The sequence below is a fragment of the Paroedura picta genome, chromosome 9 (genome assembly GCF_049243985.1).
Source record: "Paroedura picta isolate Pp20150507F chromosome 9, Ppicta_v3.0, whole genome shotgun sequence".
Lineage (NCBI taxonomy): Eukaryota > Metazoa > Chordata > Lepidosauria > Squamata > Gekkonidae > Paroedura > Paroedura picta.
In genome coordinates, this window is record NC_135377.1 from 60,853,087 (window position 1) to 60,866,669 (window position 13,583).

The 13,583-nt window shown below is 44.1% G+C and overlaps 1 protein-coding gene across 6 annotated transcripts in view; it reads left to right on the forward strand.

Moving 5' to 3' along the window:
* The window catches only part of KIAA0319 (KIAA0319 ortholog), a 33,899-nt gene that overhangs the window by 9,450 nt on the left and 10,866 nt on the right, over positions 1-13,583 (forward strand). For 4 of the 6 annotated variants that reach the window (XM_077353013.1, XM_077353012.1, XM_077353009.1 and 1 more), the window contains exons 4-13: positions 1,128-1,320; positions 2,975-3,073; positions 4,654-4,751; positions 5,977-6,064; positions 7,239-7,331; positions 7,430-7,562; positions 8,425-8,653; positions 9,523-9,646; positions 11,351-11,480; positions 12,633-12,781. In XM_077353013.1, coding sequence (XP_077209128.1) covers positions 1,128-1,320; positions 2,975-3,073; positions 4,654-4,751; positions 5,977-6,064; positions 7,239-7,331; positions 7,430-7,562; positions 8,425-8,653; positions 9,523-9,646; positions 11,351-11,480; positions 12,633-12,781 — 1,336 coding nt within the window. The remainder of the gene's footprint in view (positions 1-1,127; positions 1,321-2,974; positions 3,074-4,653; positions 4,752-5,976; positions 6,065-7,238; positions 7,332-7,429; positions 7,563-8,424; positions 8,654-9,522; positions 9,647-11,350; positions 11,481-12,632; positions 12,782-13,583) is intronic. The other 2 variants (XM_077353011.1, XM_077353014.1) reach the window with 2 other exon arrangements.

Consider the following 13,583-nt stretch of genomic DNA (forward strand, 5'->3'; position numbering starts at 1 on the left):
GCTTGCTTGTCTAGATACAGCATTTTTTGACAATTAGATACTGAAGAAGAATAACAGAGGGCGTTCCTCCTGACGGGGTCTGCTTGGGAGCTTCTTCATGCCATCCTGCTGGTCGCTGTTGATGGCAGAAAGTTGTATTAATTCTACTGCAGGTTTTTGACTGGTTTATTTCTGTTAGAACCCTGGGAGTTATAGTTCTATGAGAGGGGAAGATGGGCATCACTAATGGATGTTTTGGTCTCTGTTCCCAGAGTTCCTTTGGGAAAACTCATGGAAGTTAAATTGTCATGAATCTGATATTTGTCACGTAGATATGTCCCATTGATAGAACCTGGGCTTCATCTGCTGCGGTAATTCTTGTGTGGCTCACCGTCTCATTCACTGCAACTCTCACTGCTAGGCTGAGTGAACATATGAAAATGAGCAGCAGTCTCATCTAAAGATAGATATGGATAAGTTTATTGCAGTCGGCGACCAGTGGAAAATACATAACAGTAGAATACAGCAATATAATATTAATTAAAAGTTCCAGAATATTTCATAATATCCATCCTAACCCTTGTGCACATTCAGCCAGGCAGTTCTAAACTTAATCATCGTCTCACCTCTTTTGCTCTGGGAAAGGTGGAGATCCAGTCGATGGCCCTTTTGTTTATTTATGCTTCTTAGTTCATCCCAGTTTCTTAGTGTGTCTTTTGAACTGTTCTGGACTTGCCGTGCTCTGAAGAATGGCAATTTTATAAGCAATTTTGAATTGATGTAAACTTAACCCATGCAACTACTGATTTTTTAAAATGTATATATAGCTTTGAACATACTGGTGATAGTTCCCACTTTTTTCATAGCTTTAGCACAGGATTCTTTCCTAAGGAATTCTGTATACGACATTATGCTCGGGTGTATGTTTTGCTTAGTAGTCCTAGATTATCCTGGTCAGTTCTTACAAAAGAGCTGGAGAAATCACAGATACCTCGATAAAAAAAAAAAAATCGCGGGGCATGGAAATCGACCATGTTTTCCATCTCCAGCTGCGCTGGAATTTTATGTGAGGTTTTTTAAAAACTGTGATTCTGAATGGTGAGAAAAGCATTTGCAATAGTGATGTATTCCTGCAATTCATCTTATAGGTTCTAACACCTTCCCATAATCCTCCTCCTTCAGACATCATTGGATTTCTCTCCACACCTGCAACACAAACAGAAACGTTAGACCTCGATGGTCGCGTGGAAGATGAAATCCCATCAATGCCCATCAGCATTGTCACCACTGAGCCTTCCGCCACGCACCCGGCGTCAGTTCCCACTTTTGCTGCAAAAGCAGGTAATGGGCAACCTTCGTGGCTGATGTTTTGCTAATGTGTATAGTGTTAGAGCAGCAGTCTAAGACTGGGTGTGCCTGGTTTCAAGTCCCCGCTCTGCCAGGACATTCTCATTCAACTTAATTTGCCTTGTAATTGAGAAGGTAAAATATAGGAAGGAAGGACCACATATACTCCCCTGGGCCATTTGGAGTGAAGGGGATGCACAATATGCAGTAGATTGACTGAGTTATAATGGATTAGACTTTTTTTGTGACCTGAAAAAATAGACACTTTCATAGAGTTGGAAGGGGCCATGCAGGCCATCTAGTCCAGCCCCCTGTTTCGAACAGTCTTCAAGCAGCGGCTGGACAGATACCTATCATGGATGTTCTAGGCTGATCCTGGAGGGTGGAGGAGAGCATGGCATTCCCTCTGAGACCCAGCTGTGTCTAAGCCAGCAGCGGCGAAGAAGGAAACTTCTTGCTGGAATGACAACATTCAAGCTGTTACTCAAATCAAGCTTGTAGTGTGAGGTAGTGGTTAAAAACTTGAGAACTGGGTTTGATTCCACACTTTTCCACATTTAGCCATTGGGTGACCTTGGGCTAGGCACAGTTCTCTAAGAGCTCTCTTAGCCCCACCTACCTCACAGGGTGTCTGTTGTGGGGAGAGGAAGGGAAGGCGACTGTAAGCCACTTTGAGACTCCTTTGCATAGTGAAAAAGTGAAGTGTAGAAACCAACCCCTCTTGTATTTATCACTCAATTGACTGCCCTGTGGTAAGAAAACAATTGCATCCTGCTGGTACAGTATTTGCTGGCATATAAGACTACTTTCCCCCCCTGAAAAACATGCCTCCAAGTGTGGGGGGGTCATCTTATACGCCGGGTGCACTTCAGTTGGGATAGACATAGCTGCCCATAGTACTGTATTTTGAGTGGAAATGTTGGAGGGGTTGTCTTATACGCCCAATCGTCTTATATGCCGGCAAATACGGTATTTATTTTTTATGATATGACAACAAAAGACTGCTGTATTTTACATGAGGGTATAGGTAAAAAAATTGTTTGCTGCTTTGTTGGCTAAAAATACATACGAGTGAAGAGATGTGAAATTTAAACCGCAGGCTTTGATCCACTGGAAGGTTTCTGAGCCCAGAAGTGATTTTCATCCATGGAGCACAACTTCTCTGCCTCCCATTGCTGCTCCAAATTGTGCTCCTAATGGAGCGGGGACCCCCAAGAAACAGCATCAGGAAGGGAGTGAAAGGTCTGCTACAAGAGAAGGGAATTGCCCCAAATCCCCCCACACATGTGGAAACTCTCCAGTGGGTCCAAACTGGGAAGTATTAATTCATGGAATCCATAGCAAATGCCTTCAAGAGACATAGCTGTGTACCTGCAGCCTGGGGAGGCCTCCCTGCGTAGCACTGTAAACGCAGTGCTTGTGGCATGATAAAGAGTCATGCTGCCTGTTTACAGTTTGCACTGTCAGAAGGAAGATCTCACCAAAACTTGGCAAAAACAAGTGAGTACCCCTCACTACTATGACATATATAGCTTTTGTGCAACAGAAGGGGCTTGCAGACACAGGTGCAAGTCCCCAGATATCTCCAACACAATTTTCACTCTGGTTTTTGAAATGATTTCATTTCCCCTCTCTATTTTATGTACAGTAAAGGAACTGTCAGTGTCAGCTGGAGGTAACCTACAAGTAACTTTCCCAGAAAAGGAAGTTCAACTGCATGCCCTTGTGGTAACACCATCACTTCCAGGTGAGTTCTTAGTATGAATGGGATGGTGAAAATAAGTTTCTAGCCCTCATGATTGCACAGAGGTATGAAGATAGAGCTGGCAGTGGCATCAGCTTTTGTCGATGAGATCTTTGGTACCCAACATGGCAGCATTTCTGGACTCTCATTCTGCTGTCACTCATTCTTTCTTGCTGCCGTGTGGGGTACCCAGTCATCTGAGCACCCCATGAAGCAAGACTTACTACTTCTGCTGCTGTCCACTGAGCCCCCCTCTAAATATTTTATTCCTGGCTGTCAGAAGGCTCTAAGGAACATCATAAATTACCTCTATGGGGTTGGGGAGAGCCATAGTAATCCCATAGTTAGATTCACCCCACTGTTCATATCTCACTTCCTGATGTCACTTGATTCCATTCTAGAACATTCCAAGGTACTCCAAAATTCTGGATTTAGATGAAAGCATTTATTATCACAAAGTTCACAGAAAGTAAGGACATCTGCATAGCTACTATTGATTGGCATAGCTAATTTTTTAAAACATAGAATGATAGAGTTGGAAGGGGCCATACAGGTCATCTAGTCCAACCCCCTGCTTCAAACAGTCTTCAAATAGTGGCTGGACAGATACTTATCATGGATGCTCTAGGCTGATCTTGAAGGGTGGAGGAGGGCATGGAGATCCAGTTGTGTCTAAGCCAGCAGCAGTGAAGGAGGAAACGTCTTGTTCGAATGCCAAAATACCTTGAACCCTGCCCTATCCCTTGTAAGCCACATGTGCATATTCCATAATTCTTCTTCATTGATTTCTGATAGGGATATTTGCATGGCCTTCACAGGTGGAGGAGCAGCACATCCTGGATTGGATTTAGACTAAATGGCAAGTTTCCCTCAATTCCCCCTTCTCACTGCAGGGCCCCCATTCACTGTTCCTCAGTATTGAATGGAGGTGGCTGTAGTGGGAGGAGGGAGAGAGGTAAGTTCCGTTCTGCTAATGGGAAATTTAATATGGATCCCATCCCCTCATCTCCTCTGCCATGTACACGGTGCAGTGTACAAACCAGGCACTCTAGCCCAGGGTCCTGTTCATGCCATTTCTCTCCTGCAAGAACAAGTAGAGAGGAATCTTGTGGATGATCATTACTCTAGCAGGGGTGGCCAAGCTATGGCTCTCCAGATGGCCTTGGACTACAATTCCCTTGAACCCCTGCCAGCTGCTGGCAGGGGTTCATGGGGATTGTAGTCCATGGACATTTGGAGAGCCACAGTTTGGCCACCCCCTGTGTAATGTCTGTCTCTTACGTTGCATGCTCTGTGTAGGTGACCTACTGCTGTTCCCCTTGCAAAAAAATGGCTAAACCTCAGAAACTGGGGTCATACCATCAGTTCAATCAGGGTAACAACCATTTTATAATAAGAGAAGAGAAGACATGTTGGATCAGGCCAATGCCCCATCCAGTCCATCACGCTGTGTCACACAGTGGACAAAACCCAGGTTCCATCACGAGGTCCACCGTTGCCCCCCAAGCACCAAGAATACAGAACACCACTGCTGCAGACAGCAGTAATCTGGTCCTCATCTGGTACTGTTTTCTCTCCTTCAGAAGCATCCTATAGTTATGAATGGAGTTTGATCAGTCACCCTGATGACTATGATGGTGAAATGGAGGGCAGGCATACACCGACTGTGAAACTTTCTCAAGTAAGTGAGTGCATCATCACATTCAAGACTTAATCAGAGCAAGGCCTTTGGAAACATCTACCTGCTTATGGATAAGGCATGTTGAATGTTTAAGAATTTTCTTTGGGAAAGCTGTGTTATATCTGTTGTACATGCTGGAGTCAGCAGACTCATCCCTGTTGAAATGAGGGCAATGTCTGTAAAAATGCCAGGTTTTTGAAAATATAGCGATTGGCACCTGTGAACTTGAAATGACTCCAGTATTTGCTGACAACACTGGTTTAGTCAAATTCAATGCCAAGTTGAAGCCAATTGAATGAGCCACCAAAGGTTGCACATTGTACACTACACATTTAGCATTTACCCCTAATTTATGAGCCTTTTGACCCAATTCAGCTGCAGTGTCAGAGATTTAGGGCTGTAATAGGGTGGCAGCTGCACATTTCCCAAGGCAACTCAATGTATAAGCATGCAATATGTGTGTGTGTGCGCGCATGCACATGCACATGCAACATTTCCCTGGTTTGTAGTGGCCCTGAGAGGGCAATAATTACTCCATGGGACTAATAACCATCATGGCAGTTTGGGGTTAGGGAAAACAGTACTTTTCCTGTTTAAAAAAAGCTTATTCCTCTTTTTTAAAAAAAATTGTTGGTCTGAATGTGAACCTTGATATACATTGGGTTAAGATCTCAAATATATATTTAATACCCCCAAAATATGCATGTTTGGTTCATTTTTGGCAAAGGGACACATTTGCTTGTTCCAGGACCTTCCTGGCTAACATTGAACAAATGCATTTACCTTTACTGATAAAAGGTGGCTGTGCACAGGATCAGAGGCAAAAGTAGCTTTTCCTGCCGTTCATCTCAGTTCAACTGTACATGTGAGGCCTTCTCAGGATATAAGAATTGCCACGATAGGGGTTAGGGGATACTAAGGGTGGTTTTTACCTCTGGCTCGTAATGCAAATGTAGCCAGATGTCCAAAAGAATATTACAGCCAGGAAAAGGAAAGGAAAGAAGAAAAAAAAAAGACCGATTGCCCATCACTGCAAATGATGGTTGCTCACCCTCCCCCCCAGTCATTTCTCCTTTACTGACAGACAGGATGCTCATACATTTATTTTATGCTTTCATCTTGTTGAGTGTGCTTCTAGATGCACATCTTGGAAAATTCATGCTCTGCCGTTGTGAAATTCTGAATGTCACTGGATACTTAGAATAAAGAAACCCCTCTGTTTCAGCTGCCAGTTGGCGTCTATGTCTTCAGAGTGGCTGTTTCTTCAGAAAAAGCATTTGGAGAAGGATTTGTAAATGTCACTGTCCAGCCAGGTAAATCAGTGTGCCAGAGAACTGGACTAAGCTCCTGCTTTTTCATACCTGTATGCCAGTTCATTATTTTTGAATGATAGCAGATAACAAGGAACAGTCAGATATTTGTAGCAGGTAGTTGCATTCCTTTCCTGTTTTAAGGAAACTCTCTCTCTCTCTCTCTCTCTCTCTCTCTCTCTCTCTCTCTCTCTCTCTCTCTCTCTCTCTCTCTCTCTCTCTCTCTCAATCCCGTATATGGTGGTTGCTCACTTTTCCCCTGAGTTAAACACTGCCAGTGTGGATATTTTTGAGTTCTCTTTTTCTCTCTCTCTCAGGACAGAAACAAAACTGCTGTGCCGAGACTTAGTAAAGGCAAAGGGTCAGCACTAGAGGCAAGCAGAGTAGAAAACTCTTTCTTGTGTAACTATGTTCAAGGGCCAGTAGGGTGTGTGCACAAGCCCCTCTCCCTTTCCTTCTATCTTGGAGCTGCTCTTTTAAAATTAGCAAGTGCACTGGGGTGTATTGGCATACTCACCTTTTGGAAAGAACTAAGGGCTTCTTTTTCTTGTCCCTTCAGTTTTAACGTTTGCATTCTGACCCCTTGTCTCCCTGTACAGTTCTCATTTGAAATGTATCTTATCGAGAGGATACGTCCTCAGACTTCAACAGATCAGGGTTCTTTTCCCCTTTGATTTTCATTCAAAGTCTGTTTTTAAACCTGCTGCTTAAGGAGTCAATCATCGTAGGCAATAGCTGAAGTGTTGTTGTTGTTTTTTGTGGGGAGGAGGCTATAGAAAGCCACACCACTATCTCAATATGATAGGCCCTGAGCCTCAGGGGAGGGCAGTATATAAATATAATCAATAATAAAATAAAATGGAGATCCATGAAGAAGAGCTGTTTTGTGTATCTTGCCTTTTACTGCCCAAAGGAGTCTCAAAGCAGCATACAATCACCTACCCATCCTCTCCCCACCACAGACATCTTGCAAGATAGGTGAGGCTGAGAGAACTCTAAGAGAATTGTGCCTGGCCCAAGGTCACCCATCTGGCTCCCTGTGGAGAACGAGTGGGGAATCAAACTGAGCTCTCCAGATTAGAAACTGCTACTCTTAACCGTTGCAGCATACACCATGATTCCTCCCCCCCAGCTTCATGTCATAAACCACCATGCTCTGTTTCTGATCTTTGCACAGCCATCAAAATCAATCAATCACCTGTCGCTGTTGCATCTCCCAGAGTGCAAGAGATCGTTTTCCCCACAACATCTGCTTCTATTGATGGGAATCGTAAGTACCAGATTAGCGCTGCTTTTCAGTATAAATAGAATTGCTCAGAGTGATACTGGCTTGTTAATTTCTCAAACTGGCATTTCCCTTGAATGTAGAAAGTATGGATGATACCAACATAGTAAGTTATCACTGGGAGGAAGTTGAAGGTCCTCTGAGAAAACAAAAAATATCTGCAGATACAGCAATTTTACATCTGTCTGACCTCGTTCCTGGCAATTACACCTTCAGGTGAGCAATCTACCTTCTTTTCTGCATTAGTAGTAGTTAAAGAAAGTAGTGGCAGTCCTAGACAGAGTATAATATTTAAGTCATTGGAAATGAACTTCTGTTTCGGACAGCAATGTTAGACTAGGACTGGAGAGATCCAGGGTCAAGTTTTAGCCATGAAAAATGTACTGGGTTATGTTGACCCAGTCATTCTCTCTCAGCCTAACATACCTCACCGAGATGATAGTGGACATAACCATATCTGCTACCCTCAGCTTCTTGAAGAGACAAACATGTAATAAGTAAGGAATGAATGGGAACCCTGAAGTTTTCTTTGTGAGGTGGATTGGCCAGAAGCATTTTGCTGTTCTGGAAAGTGCATGGCATAATTGTTTGTTCTCCGATGGTCACAGGTGGGGCGGTCTCAAGCTCCTTCCTACAGGTAGAAAGGATCACCAATCTTTGAGCTAATCCTAAAGGGAGGGGCTTTTCTCTTGGATTTCAGCCCTGCCTTCAGGGCAGATAGATGTGCTTCCAGGTCCTACTTTGGGCATTACAGCACACTCTCTCAGAGCTTACAGATCCTTTCTGTCCTTAGAAGTAATTTGTAAGGCAGCCACTTGGAGGTCTGTCCACTCCTTCCCCAGATACTACAAGACTGATGCAGAGGCTCCCCTTGGGAGAGAGGTTCTTCTGTTTTTCCTTATACGCAACTAAAAGTGCAGCCTAACTTATTAATGGCGAGATATGCCCTTCCACCTGCTAGTTAATCAATCCTATGTCAGAATCATGCTTAATGTAGAAGAATCCAGCATGGTTGAACGTTTGGGCTTAGAAGACAAAGCCCACACCAAAATATTCCCCATATCTTTTTCCTTCTTAGGCTGACGGTTGTAGACTCGGATGGAGCTGCAAACTCCACTACAGCTTCTTTGATAGTCAGCAAACCCGTAGATCATCCTCCTGTTGCCAGTGCAGGACCCAATCAAGTAATCCATTTGCCTCAAAACTCTGTCATATTAAGTGGAAACCAGAGCTATGACGATCATGAGATTGTGAGCTACAAGTGGTCCTTGAGTCCTAAAAGTAAAAGCAAAGAGGTGGTCATGCAGGTGAGTGGAAGAAGATCTTGTTTATATTGGACCACTGGTTTTGATTCTTTTTGCAGCCAGAAGTTTCAGAATTCTGTTGAACTCAGAAAGGGGTTGGGGGACTATGAGAAATATCCCACAAAGATTATAGGGCCTACCTTTTTATCTTAGGAGAAAGCCCTTTGTGTTTAAGCAAACTCTTTTTTTTACCAAAGAAAACCAGTAAAATTGAGCAGGTTGATCACATTCACTTCCTAAATGTTGATCCAAAGCATTTGCTGAATATTTTGCTGAATAGTTGCAGGTTTATTAATGTGATTGTGAAATAATGATATAATTTTAGTAAGTGACAAAAACTGTCTTATTTGTAGACCTCAGGCTAACTGAAGTATACGGTTCCCTGTTCCCCTGGCTTGAACTGATCTTGTATATCGCAGTCTCCTTAGCATGTGCGACGCATATCTTTTACCAGCCAATGCAGACTGAGCCACAATGAAATATTGGGGAACGTTCCAAGAGGGATGAGGTTTTGTAAGACAAATGCAATTGGGTATGCCTTTGCAGGGAATGTACTGATGAACTCTCTTAAGGTTTAGCAGTGAATGTAATATCAGTGCACATTATTCTAAAATTTCCTTGGAACAATAAGTATGAACCATGACTTTTCTTTTAGATCCATTTTTAGATTAGCTATTCATTTATTTGGACTAGATGGTCCAGAATAGTCATTTGTTAGGCTGATTAAAAAGTTACATTTGTTTTCCACTTCAGTTTTTTTTTACTGTTAACTCTCACTACTGTTTTTACTGTTTTTTGTTTGTTTGTTTGTTTACTGTTAACATTTTTCTTATTTCTGGATTTTCTTCTCTCTCCCCTCCCCAATTGCATAGGGGACGCAGACTCCATACCTCCAGTTGTCTGCAATGCAAGAAGGAGATTACACGTTCCAACTGACAGCTACTGATTCTGCAGATCAATGGTCCACAGCCGAAGTCACGGTGACTGTGAGGCCTGGTAGGCACATTTGAAACATCTTTCACTCCACAGAACATCCATATGTTAAAGAGTCATGTATTGGTTCTTTGGTTCTTTCCACCTCCTAGGTGGGAGGGGTGCAGGATAGGAGGGAGAGGTAGCCTGCCAGCCAGACATACCCCTTCTGTGGACTGAGCTGTGGTTGAGCACTGAGGCCAGCCTAACGGGCTAAAGGTGCATACTGCATGGGGCACTTCTATGGCCATGTTAAATGGACCATCCTGCATGAGAGAGCTGTGGAAAGAAGGGAGGGAGCCAAAGTCAGCCTCATACACCTGGGCCCTGGATATGCAGACTGGCCTGTCAGCCAGTGCAGTGCCCCTGTTGCCATCTGGATGCAAGATCCAAGGAAGGCAGAAGAAGACATGTCCCTTTTCCTAGGAAATCTCTTCAGTTCCTCCCTTCCCTACTGTTAAGAGGAACCAAACTGCTCTTCCTGTGTGGGAGGATTTGTTTTGGCTAGGCACGATTTTAAAATTCAGTTTTTCTTTCACCCTCCCCGTGTTTCTTTGCTTTTCTGTTACAGTGGATACTTTTTTAAATTGAATTGTTGTGCTTTATTCATGCTGAGAATGATTTGAGGAGATACGGATAGAAAAATAAAATGATGATGGCTGTATGTCAGGGAGAATTGGCAGTGTGTTCACTTCGCATCCCACCTTGGACCTACCCACTGTTCGCTGCCTGTCCTGGTTCCAGCCCAAATTTCCCTGAAGCAATTAAAGAGCAGCAACCAGGACAATAGTGGTGGGCACAGGCCATCTGAGCCACCTGGAGTAGGCGGTCCAGTCTCCTCCCCCACTGGGAAAACTGAATGCCAAGCAATTTGTCTTCACTATAAAATGCAAATGAGTAGCATTCCCCCCCTTACCTTTGAAATCATAATGTGTAAAGTATAATTCTTTTTTCCATTTTAATTAATGCAAAAACTACCTAATGGAAAACTGCTAGAGAGAGCCAGCTTGGTGTAGTGGTTAGGAGTGTGGACTTCTAATCTGGCAGGCCAGGTTCAATTCCCACTCCCCCATATGCAGCCAGCTGGGAGACCTTGGGCTCGCCACGGCACTGATAAAACTGTTCTGACCGAGCAGGAATATCAGGGCTCTCTCAGCCTCACCCACCTCACAGGTTGTCTGTTGTGGGGAGAGGAAAGGGAAGGTGACTATAAGCCGCTTTGAGCCTCCTTCAGGTAGAGAAAAGTAGCATATAAATACCAACTCTTCTTTCTTTCTTTCTTTCTTTCTTTCTTTCTTTCTTTCTTTCTTTCTTTCTTTCTTTCTTTCTTTCTTTCTTTCTTTCTTTCTTTCTTTCTTTCTTTCTTTCTTTCTTTCTTTCTTTCTTTCTTTCTTTCTTTCTTTCTTTCTTTCTTTCTTTCTTTCTTTCTTTCTCTCCTCCTCCTCTTCCTTCTCCTTCTTCTCCTCCTCCTTCTCCTTCTTCTCCATTCCACATGAGGAGGGTTGTTAAACCTTCCCTTTGTCCAAACAGATGGTAAAAGGTTTAATCACGCTTGCATAAAGCAGCACCTGAGTGTTTGATTATTTAATCTATGAAAGTATGCAGGAAAGGACCTGTAAACAGGGGATTAGTGACAGATTGCCCTTGCCATTTTAGGGATAGATTACCCCTACCAGCGGCTGACTGACTAGGGAATGTGATGGATTTGCTGGCTATTTTTTCTTACAGAAAATAGTCCTCCAAGAGCTGTGGCTGGTCCAGATAAAGAGTTAACACTTCCTGTCCAAAGCACTATCCTAGATGGAAGTCAGAGTACTGATGATCTTGGCATTGTTTATTATCACTGGGAGAATATCAGGTATTTCATTGAAGGTTTTTATCTTTGAGTGTACTCTGTGACATGAAGAGGGAAGGAACTTGAAAAGCCTGCCTAAGGGGAGTGTTTGTAAGGGGTTCAGACAGAGCAAATCAAGTGCAATTCAATTTTCACAGATCTTTCAACTGTATCGATTGCTTTTTAATGGCTGTAGGTTCAATCCAGAGTAATGTTCTATCCATGGAGTGAGATTTTTCCCGACCTCTGCTGCAAGAGCCTGAGATCCAATACCCCCTCCCCAATCCTGCTCCTGGGAGGAGCTTTGCAAGGGACATTAGGCTACCATGACAAGGGGAGGCAGGAGGATCACATTCCAGTGGTGGAAATCTTTGCACCCATGGAAATGTTCAGTCTGGATCCAAGCCAATACAAACTGCCAAGTTTATACATTAATAGAGTTCAATTAAATGACTAAAATGCATTGTGTTGGGGATGACCCCCCCCCCTTTTAGGGATTACTGCTTAGTGCTCTCATAGGCATTTGTGAATATTTCTTCCACAACATTGTTAAGATTGTCAGAAGTGATGAAGACTCCTTGAAACCCCCGCCCTCCAGGTTGGCAGTATGGTGGGTGGACAGCCTCTCTCAATACCTCTTCTTTTAAACATGCATTACAGACCAAATTAGAGCTGTACTGTCAGGTTTGCTGGTCAAATGTGGGCTGGCTGCAGGAAGCAGCATGACAGCCTCTCCAAATAAGCCAATGGTGGCCACAACTCCCCAGAGTCCACTGCTCCTTTTCCTATTCCGCCTGGCCACAAGAATTGATCCAGTTTAAACCCGTGAGCAGGCCTTATCCATAACAGTGGTGTAAAGGAAACACCTTCCAGACTTAGGGGGATCACAAGGAGTCCATCAAATGGTTAAGTTGGTACTTTATGCCAGCGGCCCCCACCCTTTGTAAGGCTGGGGACTGCCTGCGGGGTTGGGGGGGGGGCTGGTGGCCTGGGTGCCGCGCATGTGCGGCAGCTCTGCGCAAACGGCCGCCGCGTCTCACTCTTCCCGCATCAAGAAGCTCGCCAGGCCGCAAGCAAATCGGACGCCAAAGCAGCAATGTTTGTCTTAATTTTGCATACGAATCTGAATGTGTTCAATCGGAACCTGAGGGTGGGGCTTCCTTGGCTTTCTTGCAGTGGGCCGGCCGCTTTGCGAATGGAGAATGTCGACAGTGCGGTTGCCACCATTTCGGGTCTCCAGGCTGGAACGTATCACTTCAGACTGACCGTCAAGGACAGTCAAGGACTCAGCAGCACCGCCACGCTTTCTGTGACCGTAAAGGAAGGTAAACCCAGTGGCCTCGCCATGGGGAGGAGTTATCATTAATTAGTTGATTTATTATTATTTATCGTATGATGGTGTTACAGACAGGAAGTGTATATTAGTATAAGATTGGCAAGCAAGTAGGTGCAATGGTTCTGCAGACAGATTGAGCAATCCCCCTAGTGATATCTAGGTCTGCGATCCGTTCATTCGCAGTTGGGGAGAGTACAAAGAGCTCCGTCACATCTCCCTGGAAAGCACAATGCTCACATTCCTGGGGCAGATAGGAAATAGTTTGGTGGGTTATCCCACAATCACATTCGGGACCTGATATTTTGCCCCATTTAAACCACAGGTTTGCACCACTGCCAAAGCCTGTTTGTATTCTATTAGCTGTCTTCTGTAATTTATGCGGCAAGCCAAATGCTGTGGCCTCTCGTTGGTGTTTATCAGGTTACAAATACCAGGTGGAACTGATTTCATCCATGTTTGCAACCATTCATTCGCTGGATTGAATTTTGGTGAATGCAGAATTTGAGCATGTCTTATTGCTGGGTGTTGAGACTTTAGTCTGGAGAACGGTGAATTCTAATCTGGAGAACCGAGTTTGATTCCCCACTTCTCCTCCACATGCAGCCAGCTAGGTGACCTTGGGCAGGGGTAGTCAAACTGCGGCCCTCCAGATGTCTATGGACTACAATTCCCATGGCTCATGGGCTTGTCACGGATTTATTAGAGCTGTTCTCATAGAGTAGTGTTCATAGAGCTCTCTCAGCCTCACCTACCTCTGTGGGCAGAGGAAAGGAAGGTGATTGTAAGCTGCT